The sequence below is a fragment of the Centroberyx affinis genome, unplaced genomic scaffold (assembly GCF_046629955.1).
Source record: "Centroberyx affinis isolate AG114_WGS23_722 - 3 ecotype Tasmania unplaced genomic scaffold, CSIRO-AGI_Caff_v1 ptg001291l_1, whole genome shotgun sequence".
Taxonomy (NCBI): Eukaryota; Metazoa; Chordata; class Actinopteri; order Beryciformes; family Berycidae; genus Centroberyx; species Centroberyx affinis.
In genome coordinates, this window is record NW_027279797.1 from 364,294 (window position 1) to 389,533 (window position 25,240).

General features: G+C 43.6%; 2 protein-coding genes across 4 annotated transcripts in view; both read left to right on the forward strand.

The window, feature by feature from the left end:
- LOC139649084 (homeobox protein PKNOX2-like) overlaps positions 1-4,206 on the forward strand; it is a 30,799-nt gene extending 26,593 nt beyond the window's left edge. For both annotated transcript variants that reach the window (XM_071525393.1, XM_071525392.1), the window contains 4 exons: positions 1,574-1,693; positions 2,008-2,084; positions 2,507-2,682; positions 3,929-4,206. In XM_071525393.1, the coding sequence (XP_071381494.1) occupies positions 1,574-1,693; positions 2,008-2,084; positions 2,507-2,682; positions 3,929-4,206 (651 nt within the window). The remainder of the gene's footprint in view (positions 1-1,573; positions 1,694-2,007; positions 2,085-2,506; positions 2,683-3,928) is intronic.
- Positions 4,207-8,067: 3,861 nt separating this feature from the next.
- On the forward strand, positions 8,068-15,390 carry LOC139649083 (pannexin-3-like). 2 transcript variants are annotated; one of them, XM_071525391.1, is made up of 6 exons: positions 8,068-8,130; positions 8,577-8,769; positions 12,621-12,763; positions 13,278-13,492; positions 14,062-14,813; positions 15,293-15,390. In XM_071525391.1, exons 2-6 carry the CDS (start codon positions 8,586-8,588, stop codon positions 15,349-15,351), a joined length of 1,353 nt encoding a protein of 450 aa, XP_071381492.1. In that variant the 5' UTR covers positions 8,068-8,130; positions 8,577-8,585; the 3' UTR covers positions 15,352-15,390. The 2 variants fall into 2 exon arrangements, with proteins under 2 accessions (XP_071381492.1, XP_071381490.1); XM_071525389.1 differs by having other exon boundaries at positions 14,062-15,382.
- Positions 15,391-25,240: the final 9,850 nt, after the last annotated feature.

Consider the following 25,240-nt stretch of genomic DNA (forward strand, 5'->3'; position numbering starts at 1 on the left):
AGGTATAAATAAAAAGTGGGAGCGGGGGAGTCGAGCAGTGCTGGATCTGTGGCAGCAGTGGCATCAGGAGGGCCTCGGTGTCGGCAGGTAATTCTGCGCTTGACAGACAGAGGAGGCCTCGGTGAATAGCCGGGACCCGGCCGAGGCGGAGCACTACACGCGGGCTGGGAATTGAACACGGCCCCGTAGCTACTTTGCCGACAAGCCCCAAGTAATCACACTCGAGCCCGGTGCCGCCAATTAATTCAACCTGGCTTTCCCCCGGAACACGCGTTCCCAAGGCTGAGGGGGATAGGAGGAGGGCTATCCACGTGACACCCAGCTGCAACTGTAATGAGCCTCGTTTTGTGTGGGGAGTGTGTGTACAAAGGGGAGATGTGTCTCTGTGTGTGTGTGTGCGGGTGTGTGTTTATGGGCGTTGTGTGGGTTTGGGGGTTCTGTGTGTGTGTGTGTGTGTGCATGTGTGTTTGTGTGTTATTTATCGCCAAGTCAGTCGGGATTCTTTCCTCATGACTTTCCACTACTACACTCTGCATAAAATTAATCCGTTTTTTTATTTTTTAGCAGACCTGCTTTATTTATTTATTCATGCATTTTGTCCTGCCTGCTTATGCATATGAAATGCTCATATCTTTCCCTCCGAAGGCTTTTAGCCCTCACAAATGGGTAGTTAAAAATGTTGACGGATCCCCACTTTTACTGCTACTACTTGGTGCAATGACACACAAAAGATTTGTTTCATATTAAAGTAGTGCGCAGTAGCTATTAAAGGATGCAGTGTGTGTGTGTGTGTGTGGTCTGGTGTGTGTGCACGCATGTACATCTGTATACATATTCATATTCAGAATATGAAGTATGGTTCTTCACAGATAGTGTCAGAAAAGCCTTGATAATGACTGCTAAACTATTGAGGTCCTTTTATGTTTTATGTTATCTGCCTCAGCACACGCACACAATTACCTGCACACTTAAATGGACACACACACACATACACATACACACACACACACACACACACACACACACACACACACACACACACACACACACACATCCGTATGCACTCCTCAGGCTCTCAAAGACTGTCAATACTCCAACTGAGAGAATCCAGTCCTTCAACACCAGCATTCAAAACAAGAACATCTGAGTAATGATTTCCCACCAAGACAAACTCAGGTCAACACAGATGAAAAAATAATAAAAAAAAAAAAAACAGACACGTTGGCAGTTTGCACCATGAGCCACTAATGTAGCCCCAGACTAAATGAAGTCTTACCACTGCTTTTCTATTCTTTTCCTTATCACTCAGACCACTGACCTCCTTGTGTTTCCACCCAGAGTCAAGGGTGCTGCTTTTTTATATTTTAAGTATCATTACTCAAATTCAGTTACCATGGTGACACTTGAGGAGGCGTTTCTGCCCTTGCAAAAGAAAGATAGATAGGTAATTGGTACTCTCCTTTGTTTCCGTGGCAACAATAACCAGTCCCCTCCATCCGCTCCTTTTTCCTTTTTTTTTTTTTTCCTTTCTCTTTTTTCTTTTTTTTGTGTTCTCTTGGTGTCCATTGAAAAGGTAAACCTGGACCTGTCGTCCCTCTTGGACAGCGAAGATAAGAAGTCCAAGAATAAGAGGGGTGTCCTGCCCAAACACGCCACCAACATCATGCGCTCCTGGCTCTTCCAGCATCTCATGGTGAGACGGAGAAGGCGGTTAAGTGCGTCTGGGTGTGAATTTGTTGACATGCACTGAAGGTTTGCCGGGTTCTGGGTCAAGGAAAGTGTAGTGAAGTGGCAGCTATGGATGGGGGCAAAGGAACAAAAAGATGGAGATTATACTGGTTAAAGGTAGGTTAGGAGATGGAAAGCAGGGTTTAGAGTAGGAAAGGTTTCATCTGTTGGTTTTAGCAGTGTATGCGGAGACAGAGGGGAGCGGGGAGTGGCGTAAAAAAAAAAATGAATGGCAACAAAACGCGAGAAAACTATGACGGCTTTCCTTCCTTCCTGCAGCATCCCTACCCGACAGAAGACGAGAAGAGGCAGATCGCGGCGCAAACGAGTCTGACCCTGTTGCAAGTGAACAACTGGTGAGTTAAAGTCGTCCGGTGTGCCTGTAGAGAGGAAGAAACACCGCTTCATGTGAGAGCAGAAGTGAGTGGAGGCTCTGCTGGATTTGAGCTGGAATGTACAGGAGCGCCCCCGTCCACATTGCTGGCATTGTGGCGCCATCTTCTGGCCATATCCACCAAGTACACCAGACACCAAATTCTGTCATCCTTCCCTTTGACTTGTGTTTTCTTGTGCTGTGATTGTTCCCTCCATGCCTTCAGTATTTGACGATTCCAAAATGTTTTTATCCAAAATGTCATTACCTGACATTCATCATTTATATATCAATCATTTTGTAATTTCTTCAAATGACGGATATCTAATTTTAGAACCAACCTCTTTGTGTGTGTCTCCCTCATCAATCCCCACCCCTTCTTCTCTCTGTCTCTCTCTCTCTCAGGTTCATCAACGCTCGTAGGCGTATCCTCCAACCTATGCTGGACGCCAGTAACCCAGACCCGGCTCCTAAAGCGAAGAAGATGAAGTCCCAGCACCGTCCCACGCAGCGCTTCTGGCCCGACTCCATTGTGGCCGGAGTTCTGCAGACGCACAGATCTCAGACGGGCAACTCAGACAGTACGCCGACACTTAAATGCTGCTCAGAGAACACAGATTCACCCGGTGTTTTTCCACAAATAAAAAAAGCTGATGAACTTTTAGAGCTAACCGTAGAGGAAATGTGTGGGCAAGCTGAAAGCTGCTGCAAGTGTGCAGCACTTGAAAGGTTAAAAAGTAACATTAGAAAAAGTCAAATCTTTTAAAGTGTTTAAAATGTAACCACTAGATGTCACTATTAACTCTGCCTGAAAACGTATAAAGACTGTCAAAAAGTCACACATCTCCTAAAGTACATGAACGTTTTAAAGTTGGAAAAGAGTATCTAGCTTAAAGTATGTAGCAGTAGAGTCCAGGGAATAGTAATGATAAAGAAATGAACTAGCCCAGTGATTCCCTGATGTTTTCATGTCAAGACCCCCCAAACACACACATTAGGTCAGAGTTTCTCAACGTGGGGTCCGAGGACCACCAGGGGTCCTTGAGGGGGTTCCAGGAGGTCCCAAGGCAAATTGATGAATTGTTCAACTTCACCATTATTTCATTTACAAGAAGTGAACACAATTAGAGAATGTAGAAGAATGACTGTTTTGATCATAGTTTCACTATTATCTCTCTACCTACAATACCTACCTACAAAAGTCATGGAATTCTGGACAAAATCATATCTAACAATAAAAATATTCACATATTTGGGTCCGAGACCCAAAATCTCATCTGGGGGTCCGAGGCCCAAATGTGGACTAAATTAGGGTCCTTGATATGAAAAAGGTTGAGAATCACTGCATTAGGTCACTCCATTTTATTTTTTAATCTTACATTTTAATCTCCATACTTTATGGAGATATGGAGGTATGGAGATAACAGTGTGGAAAGGGAATCCTCTGATCAAAACAGATATTTCTGTACCATTTCCTCACTGTCCTAACTTAAAATGAAATAATAGTAATATTAAGCTATTCTTCATTTTGCTGGGGACCCACTGGGACCCCCGCAGCGACCCCCTAGGGGTCCCTGAATCCCACTTTGGGAACTACAGAGATAGCCCTCTAAATATTTTCCATAGATGATGGAATACACCAGGTTAATGGGAGAGCTGCTACAAGTTCTTATTTTTTCCCTTTTGAATAGTAGTAGTAGCTAGTAGACTACTGTCACTCAACTCTTTTGTCGGAATGAATCTGGTCTGTCATTGGGTTTCTATATGAATGCCATCTCTCTGTATCCTGACCCTATCACTGTTTGCCTTAACCCCCCCCCCCCCCAGACCCGCTGAGCATGGACAGCCTCCAGCCGCTGTCCTCCGACTCGGCCACCCTGGCCATGCAGCAAGCCATGCTGGGAGCCGACGACTCCATGGACGGCACCGAGGAGGAGGAGGAGGAGGAGGAGGAGGAGGAAGAGGAGGAGGGAATGGAGGAGGACGAGGACGAGGAGGACGGAGAGGAGGAAAACGACCGGGCGAGACAGATGGCCAGCGGAGGAGGAGGAGGAGGAGGAGGAAGGAGAGATCTGAGCATGGAGCACAGAGAGGAACTGGAGTAGTGCGAAGAGCTGGAAACGACGATGTGAACTTTGACCCCGGCGTCTCCATGATACTCAACCAGGCCGGCTCTGATGTCAAGTGACACTCGAGAGCATTTAAGGGCATATTAGGTTTTCTACAGACTCGTCGAAAGACTCTCAGAGACTCTGCTGAAGAGCCATCATGGAGTCTAGCCAGACACAATGACCATCATGACCATGATTATAACAGGAAAATATTAGTTTGATGATGAATATGTGTTGTATCATTATACAATAGTACCTGCCCGTACAGCGAGCTCCATAAATATTTGGATAGTAGCACATTTTTACTCTATACTCGTATTATTTCTGAAAGCAAACGACAGAATAACTAACTGGTTAAAATGCTGACTGTCAGTTTTAAATGGAGGATATTTCTAACCATATTGGATAAACCGTTAAAGAGCTAGATGAATGAGTTTGCCGATTATTTCTCCCCGCATTAAAGTTATCCATGCCAACTTTTAAGCTCTGTAAAAGAGGCATGACGTTTTGAGGCTGTTTTGATGAATCAGACACAGTTGAATTCCTGCGGAGATACAGTGAAATGAAAAACCGCTGGACAGGAGAATGCGATGACAAGATATGACAAGTCTGGCGATGTTTATACGCTGCAGACTTCCAGAAATCTTGAAATATGAAATGTGAAAAAAAAAAAAAAACAACTTTGTCGAATGTAATCCGTCCAAATTCTGGCACCTTGAAATGAGGAAAGCGTGTACAAAAAGGGCTGTAGTTATTTTAACAGTTAACGTGTGTTATGACTGGAACTACTCTCAAATTAAAGCTGACAGTCTGCGCTCCAACTTTACAGTTAATGTGGCATTTTGCATCCCAAAATAATAAGGGCGTGGAACCAGAAGGGGGGGAAAAAAAGTCGTATTGCTGTCCAAATGTCTGCAGAACTCACTGTATATGTCGGCTTCCACTGTTTGAACATCATTCACGCCTTTTAAATGACTCATAGGTTCTCAGGTTGAACAACACTTTCATCCGGCGTGTTTCCTCGTCACGATCGAGAAACACTGACTCATTGCTGCAACAGATCTTTTCAAGCATGACTTTTGAAATGATATCGATTCTTTTTTTTCTTCTCCCATGAGCAAAAAAAAAACTGTAGTAAACCAGTGTATACTGACTGCACAAAGTATGTATATTGGATTTTTTTCATATGTTTGCGTTCTGGTGTTGAAGGTTTGCATATTTATTCCGTTTTTTTCCTTGATCTCGAAGGGAGGATCAAGGAACAAAAGACAGTTGCTTCTGCATATAGGATTTGCAAAAGAGTTTCTGGATGAGGCTAGTTCATGAACTTGCTGGTGGCCATGCACATACTTGACTTCAGCTATCAACTGCTACAAAATTGCTTGTATGTTTTTGTGACATGGGACGATTCTGTCACAAAAAGAGCTTGGCAAACTACACTACAAACTCTCTCATCAGCATCTCCACAAAGACAGAAAATCAAACGCAGCGACTTTGGGATCCCCGACCTACAGAACCGACGTCCTTTACTGACAAACCTTTTCAAGGAAGACGACAATTTCGAGGGGGAACGAGGAAGGAGAATCAAACTCAATCCCTTGAGTTGCGTCTCCTTCCATTTTATGTAAAGGATTTTGAAGAAACTGTGAAACAATTTCAGCTCTCTGTTTTGTACTAAAACCGCAGCGGCGCAAGATGGAGTCACTCGTTTCTAATGTGAAGATGTCTAGAAAAGAAAAACCATGTTATTGAATGTTCTGATTGTTCATTGTGAAGTATGTTCCTCATTAATATTCTTTTCTCGATTGCTTTTTTTTTTTTTTTTTTTTTTTTTTTTAAATGGATCTTCCAGAGCAAGTGACAGACAATAGGGAATATTTTTATTTCATTTGTACACTTTGTTGTCATAATCTATTGTGTTTCAATAGACCAATTTTAATAATTAAAACATGTAAAGGTACTGATTTGGACTTTGTGGTATGAAAGTGCTGCATATGTTTAGGACATCTTTATGGCTGAGAATATTTTGGGGAGGAAAATAACAAAATGCAAGATGAATAGAGAGATAACATGAACAATATGCTGCAAATGTCTAAGCCTGTATCACAACAGAGCAAGAACTACATGTGTGATACTGGCAGACCCTCCCAGGTCCTGCCTCACTGTAACATACATCCAGATTACAGAGTCAGCGGTCTAAATATTGGTCTAACTTCCCTCATTTTCCTCTCCCATGTCTAGTTTCCCACCCACTGCTTATTGCTCAGGCCTATGATTTCAGCTGGCTGGAGGACACCCGCCCAAACGAACTCGACCAAGGGATTTCAACACAGCACCTTGGACTGTAGATTCTGCTTCTTCCCTTTATAATACACTGATCATTGCTGTGAGTGCCGGTTTGTTCCGCAATCCACACGTATTGATTTTGTGCCATACTGTATGGCTCTCATTACTTCCATTTAAATTCCCTTGTATATAATGGCGTCCTTGCACTCCCAAACAGGCCAAACTTTACATTTTCTAGGCCTACAAGCAGGAGAATTCCTTTACAGTCTCTACTATGAGGCAGCAATGTTCAAATGTTCTCAAAAATAGAAAAAAAAACAACCCAAACACGATTTTCAGAGACAATCCAAAATGCTCCCTCCCTTTAAAAAGTATTGTCCGAGACAAAAACAGGCACCACCACATTTCCAAGTGCCCACAATTCTATAATTATTCAATGCAGGGCTTACGCCAGGTCAGCTGAGCAGAGCAGCCAGCGGCTCTGGCTAAATAATAACAACACAAGTTGGGGCCCAGTATGAAAGTAGAGTGCGGGACAAAAAAACGGTAAGTATGGAAATCTATCTCATAGCGAAGGTGGGTGCCTTAATTTATCGTGGGACGGCATTAGCTACAGCAGCAGAATTGGAAAGTCATAAATCATTGACTGGTGTAATTTTTTATGCGTAGTGAAGTTTATTTGCTAATAAAGCTGTGGTTTGCTTCGAGCCAGGAGGGTCAGCTGACTGTTAGTGCTCTATGTTTCAGTTCAAGCACAATCAACTATCCCATTAGCCTATTGTTGAGATGATAAGGTTGGGTTTGATGATTACATGTTGTGATGTGTAAACCTAAAGTGTATTGTGGGTAAATGTGATCACTGCAGAGAGTTAATTCAATGAAACATCTGTAAGAGTATCCAGCAGGTCCCCACATGATAACCCCAGTGACATCACTCAAAGCCAGGCTCATACATACATAAGTGCTCACTCTAATTTGTAGCACAAAGGATAATTACATCAGATCCCAGATCAGATCAATACTACTCTCTTTCATCTCTTTCTGTCCACTCCTCCTAGTGACGTTTTCACATTCACGGATACTGCTGCTGTGTCCCATCCACTCCATCAAACATGATTTTTAAACGTAGCCTTCTCTTAAACTCCCTTTACACGACTGTAAAGGTCAGAAACAGACTTTGCCTCTCCTCCATCGCTGCTGTCCGGCGTCCCGGCTAGCAGCAGATCTGAGGCTGAAGCGCAGTAAAAATAGTCTTGGAATGACAGAGGCAGCAAAAGCCACTGGCGGTGGCTCGCTCGTTTGAAGTGGGCCGCAGCCATCGTGCTCAACAGCATGGCTTACTGAAGGGGTGGACCAGACATACACACACACACACGCACACTGGCCAGCACTCAGTACTGGAGGTCTGCTCGCAGTGCCATCTGGGCGCCTACATGCTCCCAGATGTCCTCTCTGTAATTAGAGCCAGACCCGGCTCGGCCTGGTCCAGCCCAGATCCAACCTCTCATTTAGCGAGGCCCTCCCTGAATACTTAAGGAGCTCTCCAACACCATGCGGGCCTTTAGAGGAACTTACTGGAACTGCAAACAGATTTTCTATTAGCATCACTTAAAAAGAGCTGGAAGACTCAAGGTAAGGTGGCAATAACTGTCCTCTTATGGTTTATGGTGTGCAAAACGTTTCAGAGCAAGTGTAATGTGTTGTGTAGAGAGACATTTTCCTTGGAATAATATTGTTAATTGCAACTGTGATGGGATTTTCCTTGTCGTTGGGCACTATGGAGCAAAGGGACAGAAAAAGATAAAAGGGGCTAATGCAGTATACTGTTATGAATACATTGGAGTCACTTCTTGTGGTTGTTTTTAGGGCATTTCTGCTTTATTAGATCACCTATACAGTGAAGAGTGACAGGAAAGATATGATAGAGGAAGAGGGGGATGATATATACTGCAAAGGTCATGAGTCCGATGTGACCTTACAGCACTACGAGCACACGATACGGGCCTATATCCGTCCTGTCCTGTTTGTGTGAATTTGTGAATACAATGAAACCGAAGCCTCTCCTTATCGCCGGGTAGGTGTTCAACATGTCCATCGCCAACGCGGCGGCCAAGGCCATGCTATCTGATGCCCTGCTGCAGGACGGCCCCGGGATGAACCGGCTCAGCCACCTGGAGCTGGAGCTTCCCCTGGACAAGGTCATCAAGTTTGTGTCCGTGGGCCTTCCGCTGCTGCTGGTCTCCATGGCCTTCGCTCGCGAGATCTCCCTGGGTGAGCGAGCCCCGTGCTTCTGTCAGCTTTTTTCCAACCGGGTTAGGAGGATACTTGTTTTGTATTCCGTTTGGTTTCTCCCCCTAATTATACTCTACTGTATGTTCATGAGTGCTCGTTTTTTTATTCCATGCTTGTGTTTTTGTCTTTTTTGTGTTTCTTCTAAGCTATGCTGTTATTCAGTGCAGTTATTCTCTGCAGTAATCTTCTACTGTTTGTCAACTGCAGTTGATTTATTCACCAATTGAATTCCGTTGAAGGAATACTATAAGTACTAATATAAACATATACATTATTCCTGAGGCTTCATTAAATGAGGGCAAGAATCTATTTTTTCATGTATTGAAAATGTACAGTAGATGTAAAGTACAGCCTGGTGCAACTCTAATGGTGAGGAATGGGAGACTTGTAGAACATTTGGCTGAGTGGTTTGACCCAAATTTGTTTCATTTCACAGTGGACGTTTAAGTCCTGAACCATAACAAGTAAGCACATCTCTGCTCTGTCGCAGCAGGCTTTTATCCAGACGCTCACAGTTCCATCTCCTCATCCCCATCCATTTGTTTTCGAGGAAACGTTACAAAATATTAACACTAACAATGAGAACTACAATTAGGTAGCACTTTCCTTAACAACGTTACAAAGCGTTGTAAAACAAGAGGCAGAAAACACTCATAAACACCATGTTTTATAAGAGGAAGATGTGAACTGCTGACAACAACAAAATACCACAAAACTATGTAATAGCAACATTGACAATACAAATTTATTGAGAGGACACACCATAGAAAACACCATAAAACTCCATAAGATTGAAAGTCCACTTAATAGTTCAGTGACTTTGGGGATCATACAAACTGTTCTTCTGTTTCTTCGACTGTTTTAGAGCAGATGGAAAAAAAACGTGTCATTTGGTATTTCTCTTTAAATAGAAATGACCAACACAACGCCTACATCCATGGTCATCCCAATGTGAACGCAGTTGACTTCAGTCTGAACCGCATGTGACACGTACAGCACAGTGCCATTAGAAGTGCATAGCCGCCGAGGATGACTCCCTTGACTTTGAGCTAACTATCCTCTCCGGAGCTGGTCTGCAATCAGCCTGATGCTCCTGATGCTAATTGCCATGGGGATGATTGAGAGCAGCGTTCACTAACACTGGCGCGCTGTAATTACAGGCGAACTTCTTCTGCGGCAGCTCCCCTCTATTTGAGTCAAATGAGAGGATATGTTGATTAACCGGGGGGGGGAACATGACGTGGTGCTGGGGTACGCGGCTGAACTGATGGATCTTGGCTGCCTATCTACCGGGTTGTCAGTTTCACAACAGTGCTTGATTGTGCTGCTGTCTGCAGTCTGCTGTCTGGCTTACTTGCACCTGGATTCTCGGCCAAGAATTCTCGTACAAAGCACAAATATGAGTATGATCTGCCAATGTTAATTGGGGAGTGGGTGTGTGAGATAGGAGCAGTGGCAGAGATTTAGGCACACTCACTTTGCCAAATTGCTCACAGGAGTGAACAGTCGAAGGGGAGAGTATTTTACAAGATTTTATGAGAGAGCGGAGTCACACTGCACAAAAATCTATACGAATTTCCCTGGATGTGCTTCCTCTTTTTTTATTTTTTTTGAAGATGACTTGTCAATATACACACGCCCACACACGCACACCCACAGACTGGAAGAAGTAATATCTACAGTAATAAAGTCGCATGAGAACACACACATATTGCAAAGGGTGGCACTCACCATACCTTAACCTCTTCCATCCTGCCGGTGGGACCATCATTACAGAGGCATGTTCTGTGGCCAAGCTTGGTTCAAACCTTCAGAAGTTTATTTTAAATTGTAGTCAAGATCCCAAGGTTTCCAAAGATACCAAATATGTTAGGCTGAATTATAGGGAAATGTGTATAAAATGATACACAAGACAAACATTTTTTTCATTTGATGTAATGGTGCAGCCTTAAAAAATGTTGACTCGGGTGTGAATAATTCACTCAGTATAAGCATGGCATAGCTTCAGTGAAGCATAGGAATGAGCAGATACAGAATAGGCATGTGACATTGTTGTACAGTATGGAAAAAAAAACTTTTTTTCTAACTTTGAAGCTACTTAAGGAGAAGTTTAAGGCGAAATCAGAGTGCAAGGGGTTTGATCTTGATTCATCAGTCGTTGCTCCACTATGTCCTCAGAAATGTAGTTGATATAAGTGGGTTTGGAAGTTTTGAGGCAAATGATGTTCAGTGCTTTGCCATATACCTTAGGGTTTAGTGAATTGACACCAGTGAGAACATAAACAGATAAGATGAAGACAGATAGCTTACAAAACTTGCTGAGGAATGAAAAATGTAACACTTTCGCACATTATGCTGCCAGTGCCAACAGTGTCTGACATTGAACAGACAACTGCAACTAGATGTTCTATCCTCGCCATTAACCTGTGTACATTTGTAAATGTAGAGGACATTCATTTGAAATATGTTTTGCATGACCAATATATACTTTTGATATATTTGCAAATAGATGTTGTCATAGCACTTTGCAAGAAAACATATTTCCAGTCATATAAACATACATTTTGTGGGCCAACTTTTGTATATTTTTAAATATCTTTCTAACCATATGCTAGGCTACATGTGAACTTTGCAGAATAGGTTGGCTAGTTTTGCTAGTAGGCCTACCAATCTGTTGTAATGCTACAGCTGTTAGCATTACAAAGTTGTCCGTTCTTACAGTATTATAGTCTGTTGACAGCTGAGACAGACAAATGTATAAAATTCAACGTGGCTAACATCATGAGAGGCTAACCAAAATACACAATAGATGTTTAGTTTTGGTTCAGTGACTAAATATAAACGCTATGGGTGGGAGTCTACAAGCTAGGGGGTGTGTGTGAACCATGCTAGCATGTTTTTCCCACTAGCTCCATCTTTCTGTAAATCTCTTAATAACATGTCACTTTTAAAGTTAATACATTCCTGATATCCTCCACAATGATGACTGCATTTGAGGTTTCACTCACAATATGTTACAGTATGGCTGATTTATTGTTACTATATGGATTAGTGGCGTATGGATGGACAATGTAGCACAGTAGCATATGGAGTAGAGACTTTACAGTAGACAGGGAATGTCCTGTCAAGTCACACACGCGTGCACAGCCCCCCCCACACACACACACACACACACATACACACACACACACACACACACACACACACACACACACACACACAGTATAATTGGGCCATGTAACAGTTGCCTGTAATGAGTTGGACTGGCTGGAGAAATCACGTCCTGACAGTAAATTAGTGGCAGTATGTTTCCACTTCCAGAAAGCTGGGCAGATGTGGAGGCTGCTTGTAAAAAATAGAAGCCCCATATTTCTCTTGTAAAGCTCAAAGTGGAGGGGGCACACCCGTGGTGTGTTCCCTCCCAACCTCTCTCTTTAAGGGTGGAGCACCCTTGGGAGATGACAGATGGGTGTGGAGCACGGGTTCAAGCGGTTGCACCATATGTGGTTAAACCAAGGTGAACTAAATATATGGCGGAGGAGCCCAATTTTGGAATGGAGGGACCCACGGCTTTCAAATGCCAGGTTACCATTTGGAAACATATGATTTCTCTGGCATAATTCTGTAGTAATGAAAAGCAAAGGACATGCAGAAGCTCAAATGTATCTGGCAATGGACCTCCAGTACTGCAGCGCTGTGTGTGTGTGTGTGTGTGTATGTGATATCAAGTGCTAAAGAATTGCTTACAGGAGAATTGATAAAGGAGGATCAAAGGACGGTGCAGAAACCAATTCGACAATGTAACAGATTAACATTTGTTCATTCTCCAGGGCCTCAGATCAGCTGTTTCCCTCCCAGCAACTTCACGATCAAGCAGGCCGGCTATGTAGACACATACTGCTGGGACTCCCTCATGCACCATGAGTTTGACAGCAACGGAAACTTTGAGGAACGCTCTCTCTGGGTACACAAAGTAAGTTGAGAGATTCAGATCAAGTTTGCTTGACTTGTTTTCCCCACCTAGAGGGACACATTGACATTTTGAATTTTTGCGAGCTGCGCTTCTTTTTTTATCAGCTCGTGGCCGGTGCTTTCATGTATGAGGGAATACTGTTAAACTGTTCTTAGATTCTTAGGACGGACAAATGCTGAAACTTTTTTCCCCATCGTGTGGTGTGCAGAAAATGTTAAATGTCAATGTACCCTAAAAAACACAGAACACCTATTTTCTTGCTGAAGCCATTCGGAAACTATTCAGGCCCAGGCAATAATAAACCTGACATTTTAAACCCAGTCATTAAATGGCTAAGGCTATAAACAGAACTTGTGGTTGTTCATGTGTAATAGTCGGGTTATCAAGCCATCATTTTATGCCACTCATCCTTTCTTTCTCTAATCCTCTTTTCTTCCCACTTTTTCATTTCTTTCTTTCCATCTGTGTCCCCTCTCTCTACCACCCTTTTCTCTCATTCTACCCGTCCATCCAGATGTTCCCCTACTCTCTCCTGGCCATGGCGGTGCTGATGTACCTGCCGGCTCTGATCTGGCGCCAGCTTGTCATGCCCACACTGGGCTCGGACCTGCTCTTCATTATTGACGAGCTGGACAAGTCGTACAACCGCTCGGTCCGAATGGCCCAGAGCATCCTGGATATGCGGCAGAACACCAAGAACCCCCTCACTTTCCAGGCCGAGCTGGAGAGGTAAGAGATGCTCAGTGGTCTCTATCCCTGCGTTTTAAATCAAATGCTACGTATGTTACATATTCATGAAGTTTGTTTTCTTGAATAAACCTGTCTTGAGAGAGTTGATTCCCTCAAAGCCAGATTAAGTGTTATTAAATGCAACTTTAATGATTCCCGTGGTGAAATTGGGTCGCTGCAGCAGCAAGTAAGAGGATCCACCGAGGAAAAATATAGCCTAGGGGTTAGAGAAGCGGGCCTGTGACAGGAAAGTCGTTCGAATCCCCAGATCAGCTGGGAAAATGTGGTGAACTGAATGACTAATGCTCTTGCCTCCCTCGGCAGCTACTGTCGATGTGCCCTTGAGCAAGGAGCTTAACCCCCAACTGCCCCAGCGGAGGACTGCGGTTGCGGTGGGCAGTTCCCAGTGGCCAACAGTAGAAGACTGTGGTTGCACTGGGCAGCTCCCAGTTGTGAATGTGTGCGACTGTATGAAAAGGAAGCAGGGCATTGCAGAGAAAGAACATGGTGCTGAGTTGACTTTCCTTGCAACTATTCACAGAATCCCTCTTGTCCTTGTCTGTTCCCAGGGCCAAGAGGAAGCGATACTTTGAGTATCCCCTGCTGGAGCGATACATGCAGTGCAAACACAGCTCCTACTTCCTGGTTAGCATGCTTTTCTTGCGTGGCTTCCTGCTCCTCATCTTCATGACCGCCGCCTGCCTCTACCTGGCCTACTTCCACCTCTCTGCCTTCCTGCAGGACGAGTTCAGCTGCTTCGTCCGCACAGGCATACTGCGCGATCAGAACTGGGTGCCCGAACTGGTCCAGTGCAAAATGACTGGCCAGCTGGTCTTCCAGGTGATCAGCGTGGCCAACGGCGCCATCTACGTCCTGCTGGCTCCCATCGTCCTCTTCAGCCTGGTCCGACTCTTCGTCTGGGACACCACCTTCCTGTCCGTCTACGAGGTCCTGCCCGCGCTGGGCCTCATTAAGGGCCGTAAGCTGGGCTGCCCTCTGAACGACCTCAACGTCCTCCTGCTCTTCTTGCGCGCCAATGTGGCACACCTGAAGTCCTTCGGGAAGGTGAGGGCGTTGTGCTCGCTGGCGCCGCCGCAGGTGGGCAACGGCGGTCCGGGGCAGGGCTTGAACGCAATGCTGACTCAAGAAGAGATCGAGGAGCGCGAAGAGGCGGCGATGGAGCTGAAGGAGGAAGTGGAGGAGGCCAGGGAGGAAGGGAAGCTCAACCTGGTGGATATCATGACTATTCTGGGAGCGGCGCAGGGAAAAGTGGTTAACTGCAGCGAGCAGAGGCCTCTGGTGGAGGAGAATATGAGTCTTGGTACTGTAACTCTTATCTACACACTCAAACGCACTCTGCTTTTGGCTATTTTCGTCTACATCATTTGGGATGTACAGAAAATTATTAAATGACCTCCAGACTAAAGATACAGGCTCTGAAAATGAATAGCAAGTACTCTAAATATTAAGCGGTATAAGCGGTTCTCACTGAATCGACACGGTACCTGCATGCAGAATAAGGTAATATCCAAATGGACTGGAGAGGTTTGAAGAAAAACAGTTACAGCCATAGGGCTCAGTGTGGAAGTCAAATATATAGCAGTCAAATTGTTTCTCTGCAACACAGAAATACTCCATGCACACATCAACTGTTGTTTGTTGTTTTCTTCCTTCATTTTGAAATCAAAATGAACAGCCTATATTTCTAAAAGAGTCTTTTGAGAGCAATGACTTAGCTTAGGAGAAGAGATAGATTTGTGGTACTTCCCCGCCCTAACTGCCCTCTCTGTCTCTTCACAGAGCCAAACCACCAGGGGTACCATGAGTTGAAGGAGACTGCACCATTTAGTCATTACTAGGCCACCTATGGACTGAATCAATGTGATAACAAGGGGGTGGGGGGGGTGGGGGGGGGGGGTTTGGGACACTACAGTAGATTTCCAAGAGTACTGTAGCCACAAAGACTGTGGAAACCAATCAAGGGTTTTTGTGGCCTGAAGACAAAAAGCCTCTTTTAGAAGTACAGGACAAATCTTTGTGGCAGGAAATGTCAATGGATTTGACATTCACTTTTAGCATCCGCTCCTCGGTTAGTTTAGTAACAGCCACTCTGGTGGATCCTGGCGATCTGTAGTCACCACAGACTTTGTTTCCATCTCTCAATTCACTGCTATGCATTTTGGTGCCAGTGCAGGTTAGTAGTAATAAACTACAACCATTATTCCCCAAAATCATTACTATCATCATGATCTGCACTGCTGTAGATTGTGTATTTGTTATAAGTATGATTATGATTCAGTTCTCAAAATGTATGCAAGTGAATTTAGAGACAGAAAAACAATGTTATTGGTAACTATGGATACCTGTGTCCGTTATGTTCTGTGGTTGACTGTTCATGAACTTAGATGGAGCTAAACTTGCTAACAATTGTAATGGTTCTACTGCTTTCTTAAACTATTCTTTAAACCAGGTTGTACCTCTTTTTAACTATTATTTACTTCATTGTAACAATTATTAAATCTCAGTTTTGTCTTTTTGTGAATTGTGAAAAATTGTGATTCTGAATAAATGTTTGTGTATCTGGTGTTTCCATCACTATCATCAATGATATGGAGTTACAGGTGATGTCAGAAGTTAACCCCTCCACTATCTCTGTGCACAAATGACAATATTAGGAGTGCTTCTATTTAGTTCATTAGTCAATGAATTGCCAATTAAGGTTTAGTTAACGATTTTAAAGAGCTAAGGATTTTTAGTCAATTGGTTATTTTCAATGATTGTTTTCAATGTTGTATGAATTAGTCCTGTAAAGTATATAAACACATCTCTGGCATCACAGCAGTATTCATAAATATGAACTGGTCTTTAGTAAACACAGTTCTACAAATTTTAGCACCGATAAGTCGACAAAATCTTATTTGTTGATTGTTTTTAGTCAGGGTCAGTCAGGGAAAGTAGATGTAATTCCTATTTAATGTCAGTAAACCAGATGACACAGCAAGCAGCCACTAGCTGGTAAATGACTAACATCTCCACCATCAATTGTGCTCTGGAGCGGCCCAAACCCATCAGAGTGGAGGCCTCATTGGACGCAAATTAGACACATGTGCACTTCTCCAGAAACAGACAGACAAAGACGTTCTCCCTGCCTGCCTCAGATGAGCCGACGGTGGTGAAAAATGCATGTAGGAGCTGTTCCTCTTCTGACACCATGTGTCACTATTTTCACAGCATCGAATAAGCCCAGAGTATCTGCCGTGCAGCAACATCGGGCGGCCCGCAGAGTAAATCACGCAATTATTTTGATGTACTGTAAGACATAAAGGGAGATGAATTACCTGGTGGGTATTTGTGGGTAATGGGAACTATTGGAGTGCAGCAGGGAATAACCAATGCATTGTAGCTCCCAGATACATAACAATCAAGTGCCCCTTTGGAAGTCCAATTATGGATGATGGCAGTCTAAATTCAATATTGTTTTGCAGCATGTTTGGTCATTAAGAAATTTAGAATTTATTTTAGGATTTGAAGCAGTAAGTGAATAGTAGAGCAGGGGCATATTCTCTATGTTCTATTAATGGTTGGCTTCTTTTCTTTCTTCTCCTATGTTGGACAGCTGTAACCTGATATAATTTGAGTGAAATTGAATTTTCTTCCATCAGTCATCACCTCCCATCCTCTTTCAACACATAACAGGACACAGCAGATAGTTGGTGACAATGTTCTTGTTTGGCCAACTGCTTGTTTTTAAATAGGAATGGATAGAATACAAAGGATAACACAAAGACAGGAACTTACAGTATTAAGTTAGTGCTATATCCAGTATGATGATATTGTTGTTATTCTGCAGCTGCAGCTGGCCTGCTCAGGCCACATGAGGGCATCGTTGAGTCGTGCTGAGGGGACGCTGTGTGTTTGTTTTGGAAGCTGCAATATATTAATTTATGGCTGCATCACAAATGGGGTCACTGTTGATACTTATAATTTCTGTAATCAAAACAAAAGAGAATGCAGTTTAATTCTAATCACCCTTATCAGCCGTTTCCCAGGTCCAAGCTCCTCTGCCAGAGTGTGTGAAAGCGTCTGTGATGCAGCCAGCTTCCCAGAGTCACTAGTGAGGAGGTCGGCGTTGCTCTGATTGGAGCACTCTCTTTTGGAATCAAGAAATTGCTGGCAATCTCTCTTGATCAAGTTCAGCTGTGTCAGCAGGCAGGACACCAACTACCACTGTTTGCACTCAAAATGTTTCCCATACTGCTCCACCTTTTAGCAGAATTTGATCTGCTGAAATGGGAGATCAAAGGCCTCCTTAGCATGCTCTGCTCCTTCACTCCTGCCTGTTTGGATAACGGTGATGTCTTTGTTACATCCAAACAATGCTGAGGCGATATCGTCCCGGGGTTTACATAACTCACGGCTCACAAAGCTCTATACTGCAGCCAAATGATTGGCTTTGTACTATTATACAATTTGACAACTCTCTGTGCTCTAGCCTTTTCCCTCAACAAGCGATGCATTGCGTGAAGAATCTGCTGATGGGTAACGGATAGCAGCATCCAATTATTTTGCTCTCATCCTCTGTTTGTTGCCTCTGTATATGGCAATGATCTACGCTTTTAGGGGGAATTGCTTTGTGACTGACCACACTGCCATCTAATTTAGACTGATATAGAGTTTTAGTGAGGAGAGAAAAGGAAAATGATGATTCTTGGGGATGATGGATGCTGCCTTCAATGTCCAGAAACAATTTCCTCAAATACATTCGCCCTCCTCCCGTTGTTGTGGTTTCACACGCTCCTTAATTTGCCATTCAGATGGCTGGCTGGATAAGAGTCAAGGTCAGATGCTCACAGATCAGATTCTTGTAATGTTCTAGTGTTAAAGTGGTGGGGACATGCAGAACAGAGGCTGATCCAGTTAAACGTTAAGCACAGTGGAGGTGACCTCCAGTTCGTGACACAATCGATCGGGCTCACCTTCCTGTTCAGGGAACCACTTAATGAAGACGGATACTTAAATTAAAAAAGTGATGGGTGCACTGGACAGAAACACACACACAGACAGCTCTGTGTTCTGGCTGCAGTAACGTTAATTAGAGGAGCAGTGAAAAGGCTCTGCTTGTCAGGGGAGTATCTGATTGTGCACTGGGACTTATAATAAGATCCCACACAAGCTTTACTATAGGTGTGACATTTGTGAAGATGATGAGTCCACCCTATTCCCCCAGCATGTGAATTTACCATGTGAACAAACAATTAAAATTGATTGATGAGCAATTAAATTTAAGTTAATAAATTGGAGTGATAATCCACACGATTCTTGTTTTTCTTGCTTTTGGTGACACCTTTGGTGACAAGCGGTCATTGCTTTGGTGTTTTGCACTTCATGAAGGCACTGGCCCAACATGCTGTAATGATAAAGGCTTTCAGTATAGACTGGGGCTAATAAAGGATAGTGAAACTTACCAGTTCAAAAGAAAAAGCACCACATCTCTGATCTTTGAAAGGCAATGCCGATGTTCATTCTAGTTCTGGGTTCCTTTTTAGCAGCTGTCTTTCCTCTTTTTTCCTCACATTTTCTGTTGATGAAGTTTAAGTGTCTTTGTTTCTTTGTTCAGCCATGATATTGCTACTCACATTAACTACCCAGTCCTTCTTCTATTTATTCCAAACTGCTGTTACTGCTGCAGGAAATGTAAAACGCATCACTTCAGGTGCTGCAAAGGATTCTTTTCCACTAATGGTTAACCAACACCAAGTGTTTACAACAGCAAATGCACAAGCTTTCATGAACTGGCTATAGCTTGAATGACTATTGTATGGTACCAATCGGCGAAAGAGAGTAGCAAAACCATTTACTTCTATGAAAAAGGTATGGATTCTTATAGTAAACAATTTGTGAGATTCATACAGCATTTACACAACAACACACTGATGTGACCTCCAGTGTGGCTCCTCCCTTCCTTGCTGACTCGTAGCGTTAGCATGCTGCTGAGGTACTTGCAGGTGTCAAAGTCAAGTGCAGCTGTCACCAAGTAGGATGTGGGATGTCAGAGGAAAGGGGGCTGACATTGTATTTCACTCAGCACTGTCAGCTCGTGACACTGATAATGCTGCGCTGAAAGGTGGGGATATATCGGCTCTCTGCTCCACTTCTGGAGGAAACTGAGCAACTGCCATGTAAGCACTGCTAGCTGGTAAGGTCATATCAGCTTATTTATCCATTCATTTATTTATCTGGTCCAAAATAATGTTCCGCCCTCTTCTGTATTTTGCTTGTATTCGTTTTCTTTTCTCAATAATGATTTCATGATGATTAGGCTACTTCAACCTCTTTGCTTCCTTCATTTCATTTTCTCAGTGTCTGTGCAAAGTGTATTGTGCGACTTCTGTGTGAAATGCAGTTTAAACTAGAAGACACTCAGAGAGAGCAAACCTCCGCCAACACTGAACAGTTCTCCTCAGCATCATCATTATCACTATTTCTTATCGCTTAAATTTGAAGTTTAATAGATTTCCTGACCTGCAAACACACTCTTAGGATTTGGAATCAAGTCTCTGTCACCTTTAGCTTCATAGTCATGCCTAGAAAACGATAATCATCTAATGGCAGAAATCCCATCTGGATCACCACCAAAATCGACTCAATTGTTTCTCAGCCCAAGGCCTATCGGTCCACCAAACTGCATGGAAATAGAATTATAAGTTTTTGAGATACTCTGCTGACAGACAGACAGACAGGCAGACAGACAGACAGACAGACAGACTAAATAACAGGAGCAAAGCGTAACATCCTTCATATAAGACACAAGTGGCAATACTCCCACCCCACCTCCCAGCTTTAATAGTGTGTATGTATACATGTAGATAGTATATGTAGTCTCCTTAGGCTATGTACCAAATTTGGTGTTGGCAGGTCAAAAAAATGAAATGAAATGCCTTTAGGGAAAAAACAGATTTTCAATAAATTCAAATGAGTGGAAAATCCAGTATGATGTACATTGATGGTCCTGGAGTCGAATTTGTAGAGCAAAGATAGCTGGATGTGCGTGCCAAATTTCATATAAATGCATTGCATGTACACAGTGGGATAGACAGATTTTTAAATTGTTTGACAAAATGTGTTTATTTTATTTGGGGTGTGTGAGCTATCGCACATGACGGATTTCATCATGGCCGACACCGAGGCTGTGCAGCCCATGGAAATCACAGCATGAGACGAAACAGACCACACACCGCAGTGCATGTGCTGACATCCTTACAATTAATCTTCAGATCTCTCCCGCTCAGCCTTTACATATCGGCCCCGTAACAACTCAACGCTGGATCGGGGGGACATCGTTATGCAGCTCTTCACACGCTGTGAAAATGTGTCAGATCCAGTCAGTCTGATGACGGGTGAGTTTTTCAACGGGGGCCCCTTTTTAGTTTCCTCTGAAACTCATTTACATGACTGAAACAGTTGGAAACGGTTTGACCTCTGCCTTGTAACTGCAAATTCGATTAGCGGTGATGTCCGGTTATATCAGTGGGAAAGACCGCAGCCGATTTCTTACAGTACTCGCTCGTGCCGCAGACTCGCTGCCGTGCTCTGAAACCGCGAGGATCTTTGTGTGCAATTTGCAAACTTCTCCGGGCGTTTTCCACGGCTCATCCATCTTGCTTCCCGTGTGCCGCGGTAAATTGCTTTAAGCGGGATCTACCTCAAGACTGGACTCTCCCTTCTGCTTTTGTGTGTGCGTGCACCTGTGCTTGTTTAGCTAAGTTCTCAAATGCACTATGACTGCACCTCGGTAACCTCCGATGACATATTGCATATTACGCGAGCCCGAGCGGTATAGCTTTGCGGGTCGTGCTGGAGTGCGTGATGGAGCCTCAAATTGTATTCATTTTGTGACCGAGAACGACTGCAAGCATAAGAAAGCCTGGGGATTGCCACTCTGTTTGCTGAAAAGATAAGGCATTTCCCACTTTGGTTTTTCCATGTCAACACGATTCCCGCGGTTCATTTTTGCTCACCTTCCTGCACTGGGCGCGAAAGGCCTCTTGTGAAAAAAAAAAAAAGCTCCTAAGGCCTTTTCATTTTCTCCCAAAGCGGCTGCGGGCGATATGCCGTGGATTTTTTATTGGCACGGTCAGGCACCACTCTGCCGGTTTTTAAAATGAACCAGGCCACAGAATGAGTCTGGGGGCTGGGCGGACGGACGGAATGGAGGGCGGGGGGGGGGGGGGGGTCGGCGGCAGATGCGGCGCAGGCTGCATATCGCCTCTCCACAATAAATATCATCGCAGTCTACCTGATGCGGCCGAGGGAAAGCTCTGTGTTTGACTGATGACTTGATTTAGAGAGAGAGAAATGGAGGGAGGGCGGGGAAGAGATTGATATGAATGCGCAGTGTCGCCCCCATCTGCATCTATTTCATCTGTCAACAGTGGCGAGGGTCCCTCTTATACATCACAACCCCTGAGAGGTGTGTGTGTGTGTGTGTGTGTGTGTGTGTGTGTGTGTGTGTGTGTGCGTGTGAGCGCTCGTGCACGCGTGTTTGTGTGCGCATTTGAGGGTGCTAGACGCGGGCAGCTGCCGAGAAATGCGTTCTGTAATGTGCTGTGATGGATGTCCTTGTATCCAAAGCACGTACCTTAGTATATCAATGGGATAAATGTCCATAAAAAGGCTTCGGTGACTCGCTATGGTGAGCTGGTGAAAGATTTTAAAGAGGATATAATCGTTTTGAATGTATGCTTTCAAAGGCCAATGTGAAATTCGAGGGGGTAAGGTTGGCTCACTTTTATTTTTATTTTTTCTAACCATGAGTCTCTTCAAACTGCTCGCTACCTCAAGGTGTTCTAGGCGATTGTATCGGTTGTATTGACTGCCAGCATCATCAATGTCCAATTTAACTTGTTTCTTCCGATAGTCGGAAGCACTGTGACATGCGACAATTGGTTCCCCTGCCTTGAAAAGAATCTCGCTCAGTGAAGTTTTTTGAAAAACAACAAACTAAAGCCATCTGGTGTGTCAGGGTCTAAGAAAAGCACTACCGTTTCCATGCACAGCAGAAATAACACATGCAGCTCTCGATTCTTCACCTGATGGCTGATGTACCTGCTATGCAGATGGAAGTCAGAAAAATATTGTGAAAAAAAAAAAAAATCAACTGCAAGTTTCTTGGTCTTGGCATATATTTGGTCCTCTGTGATAGAAAAATGAGCAACATCTCTCCTGAAATGTATATGCATAGATTTGTTGCCCCATTCATTGATTAAATATGATACTTTAAGGACTTTGGCCATTTCTGTGTTCAACACATCATTGTTTTTTGTCAAAACATTCTTGTCATCACTGAGAAATGAGTGTCTTCCATCCCCGGCCTGGAGAGAGGTACATTACCCTCTTCATCTTCCTCCCTCTGTCCATTGTCTTAGGCCATGTGCATCCTCTCATGCAATGTAGCTAACGTTGTAAAGCATATAGCAGTCCCTCCATATTTTACACCTGCAAAGTGCTTGTGTCAGTAGATCAAAATCTTTAGAAACGTTTAGTAGATACAGGTCTATTTGTCTGAAGAATTAACTGCGTTCAAACAATATGGGAATCGGAGCTTTCACAATCGCCTTAAGTATTTATCAGCTGAATGGAGCGCTTCACTTTCCACAGTGTGACCAAATGACTCAATATCTTTCAATTATGAGCTTGCACTATTTACGTCACACCATCCAGGACTTCAGGGATTTGGTCTATTAGTGCCTTCAAAGTGGACTGGAAACCCTGTAAGTGTAGGGTTAGGGTTACCAGCATTGTGAATAGGTCTTCCATATTAGGCAGTGGGAAGGTTTTGGTTCCACTTGAAAATAATGATGTTGGCGTTGGCGTTTCTGCAGATTCTTATTGGCACGGTCACGATTTCTGCAGCACATCCACTCCTGTCCATAAAATGCCCTTCGCCTCCAGTCAGTCCAGCTATTTATCAAGTGACTCTGTACAGCGAAAGACTGGCTCCGCTGGACATCTAGTTTTTGTGCTTTTCTTGACTGAAACCTTGAAGTGACAGCGCTTGGCCCTTCCTCAAATGCGGCTCGCGTTCCCGCGGCTCTCCTGCCACATCTAGATCGCCCTATGCTGCTTTGACTGAGAATACTTCTCTCCGGTTTAGTCTGATAGTCTGACACTATTTCAGGTTTGTAGTGCTGGACAGATATATCCTGCTTTTGCTCTTTTAGGTTCTCCAGAAAAGGTAAAGAAATTACATCTGAGAATGCACTCCTGGATGGTTGAGGTATTGGCCCAGGTGAAATAGAACTGTCAAAGTGTTGGATTTTTAATGTATTGAATTATGTCAGTCTGTAGTGATCCCCTCTAATTGAAAGGAAAGGGAGCAACAGCTTGCACTTCTTCTGATTCCTTGTGTGGTATTTCTATCAATAGTTACAACATCTCAAGTATCTAGCTGCATGTCCATGACCTTGAGCAGTCAAACTGACAGCATAGCCATTATCCCCACGTGAAACTGTATACCCTCTGTAATAGAATAATATAGAATGGATTGCGATGGGGAAATTATAAAAAAAAAACAAGACAAGGTAGACCTAGTGCAAGCCAGGCCTCCTCTTGGCTTTCACACCCTAGTATAATACGTGTTCTGTACTGCCTGTGACCTGCTCTGTCATTTTCAGCCACATTGATCCATGGAGACAGTTGAGTTTAATACAATGTTGGAAAGAGGGGCATTTATGCCCCTTCATGTCTTGACTGTTACCAAACTATGTTTTTGAGAAAAAGGGCCTCAAAGTTTGCAGTTTATTTTGAGACATCATTCAAATATATTAGAGATATCATTCAAACATAACATAACATACTAACATTAAATTTCCAGTCTTGAGTGCCCATACACACAGACATGTACACACACACACACATTCACCGGCACCGGTGTTAGAAAGTCGACTATAGCCTGAAATGAAGTCAGTCCACTGAGCCTCAGTCGCGGCGAGATGGAGTTTAATATTTGAGATATTTCTGCCGGGAATTAATTTCTATGTTGCTTAATAGTAATAATTTCAGTCTGTAATAGTTTATCACTGATTTCAATTCAATTTCTCTTGATTCGGTTTCTCTCTCTCTCGCTCTCTCAGGTTGCGATGCCTGACAACTAAGTTTTCCGCGGAAGAAACATTATCTTTGATTGGACAATAAAGTGAACGATGACACACCTGTTACTATGCAGATCATCATTCAGGATTTGAAGGGATGCTTGTAGTAACGTGACTCGCCGCCTCTGGAAACTCCCACAACTCGTGTACAAACTTTTAAACTAGCTGTTGTCGATGTTAAATGAAGACAGATTCAGCAACTGCATGGCTGATTTCTCGCCTCAAAAGTTTTTCAGAAACACATTTCGGTGAACCGTTTTCGTAATATAAGAGAAAGTTTCCAGACAAGCCACCATGTTTTTCCAGTTTGAAATCCGGGGGCAGAAACACACCATGACAGTGGAAACAACACAATATCACGTATACCACCATGACTATGTAGGTCTTGACGCCGCTTCTCACGCGACTTTCAACAATGGGTACTCAGTCAGTCACTCAGTCAGCTACTTTCACTCTTCTAGGCCGGTCCCAGAGGCCCGGCAAAAAAACCCCAAAGTGATGAATTGATTTTGAGCATCAGAATCATCAAGCGTAAGGAGAAGACAGAAAGAGGTCAACAAACTTTGTAGGAGCTGAAAACTTTCAGGTACAAAGCTTT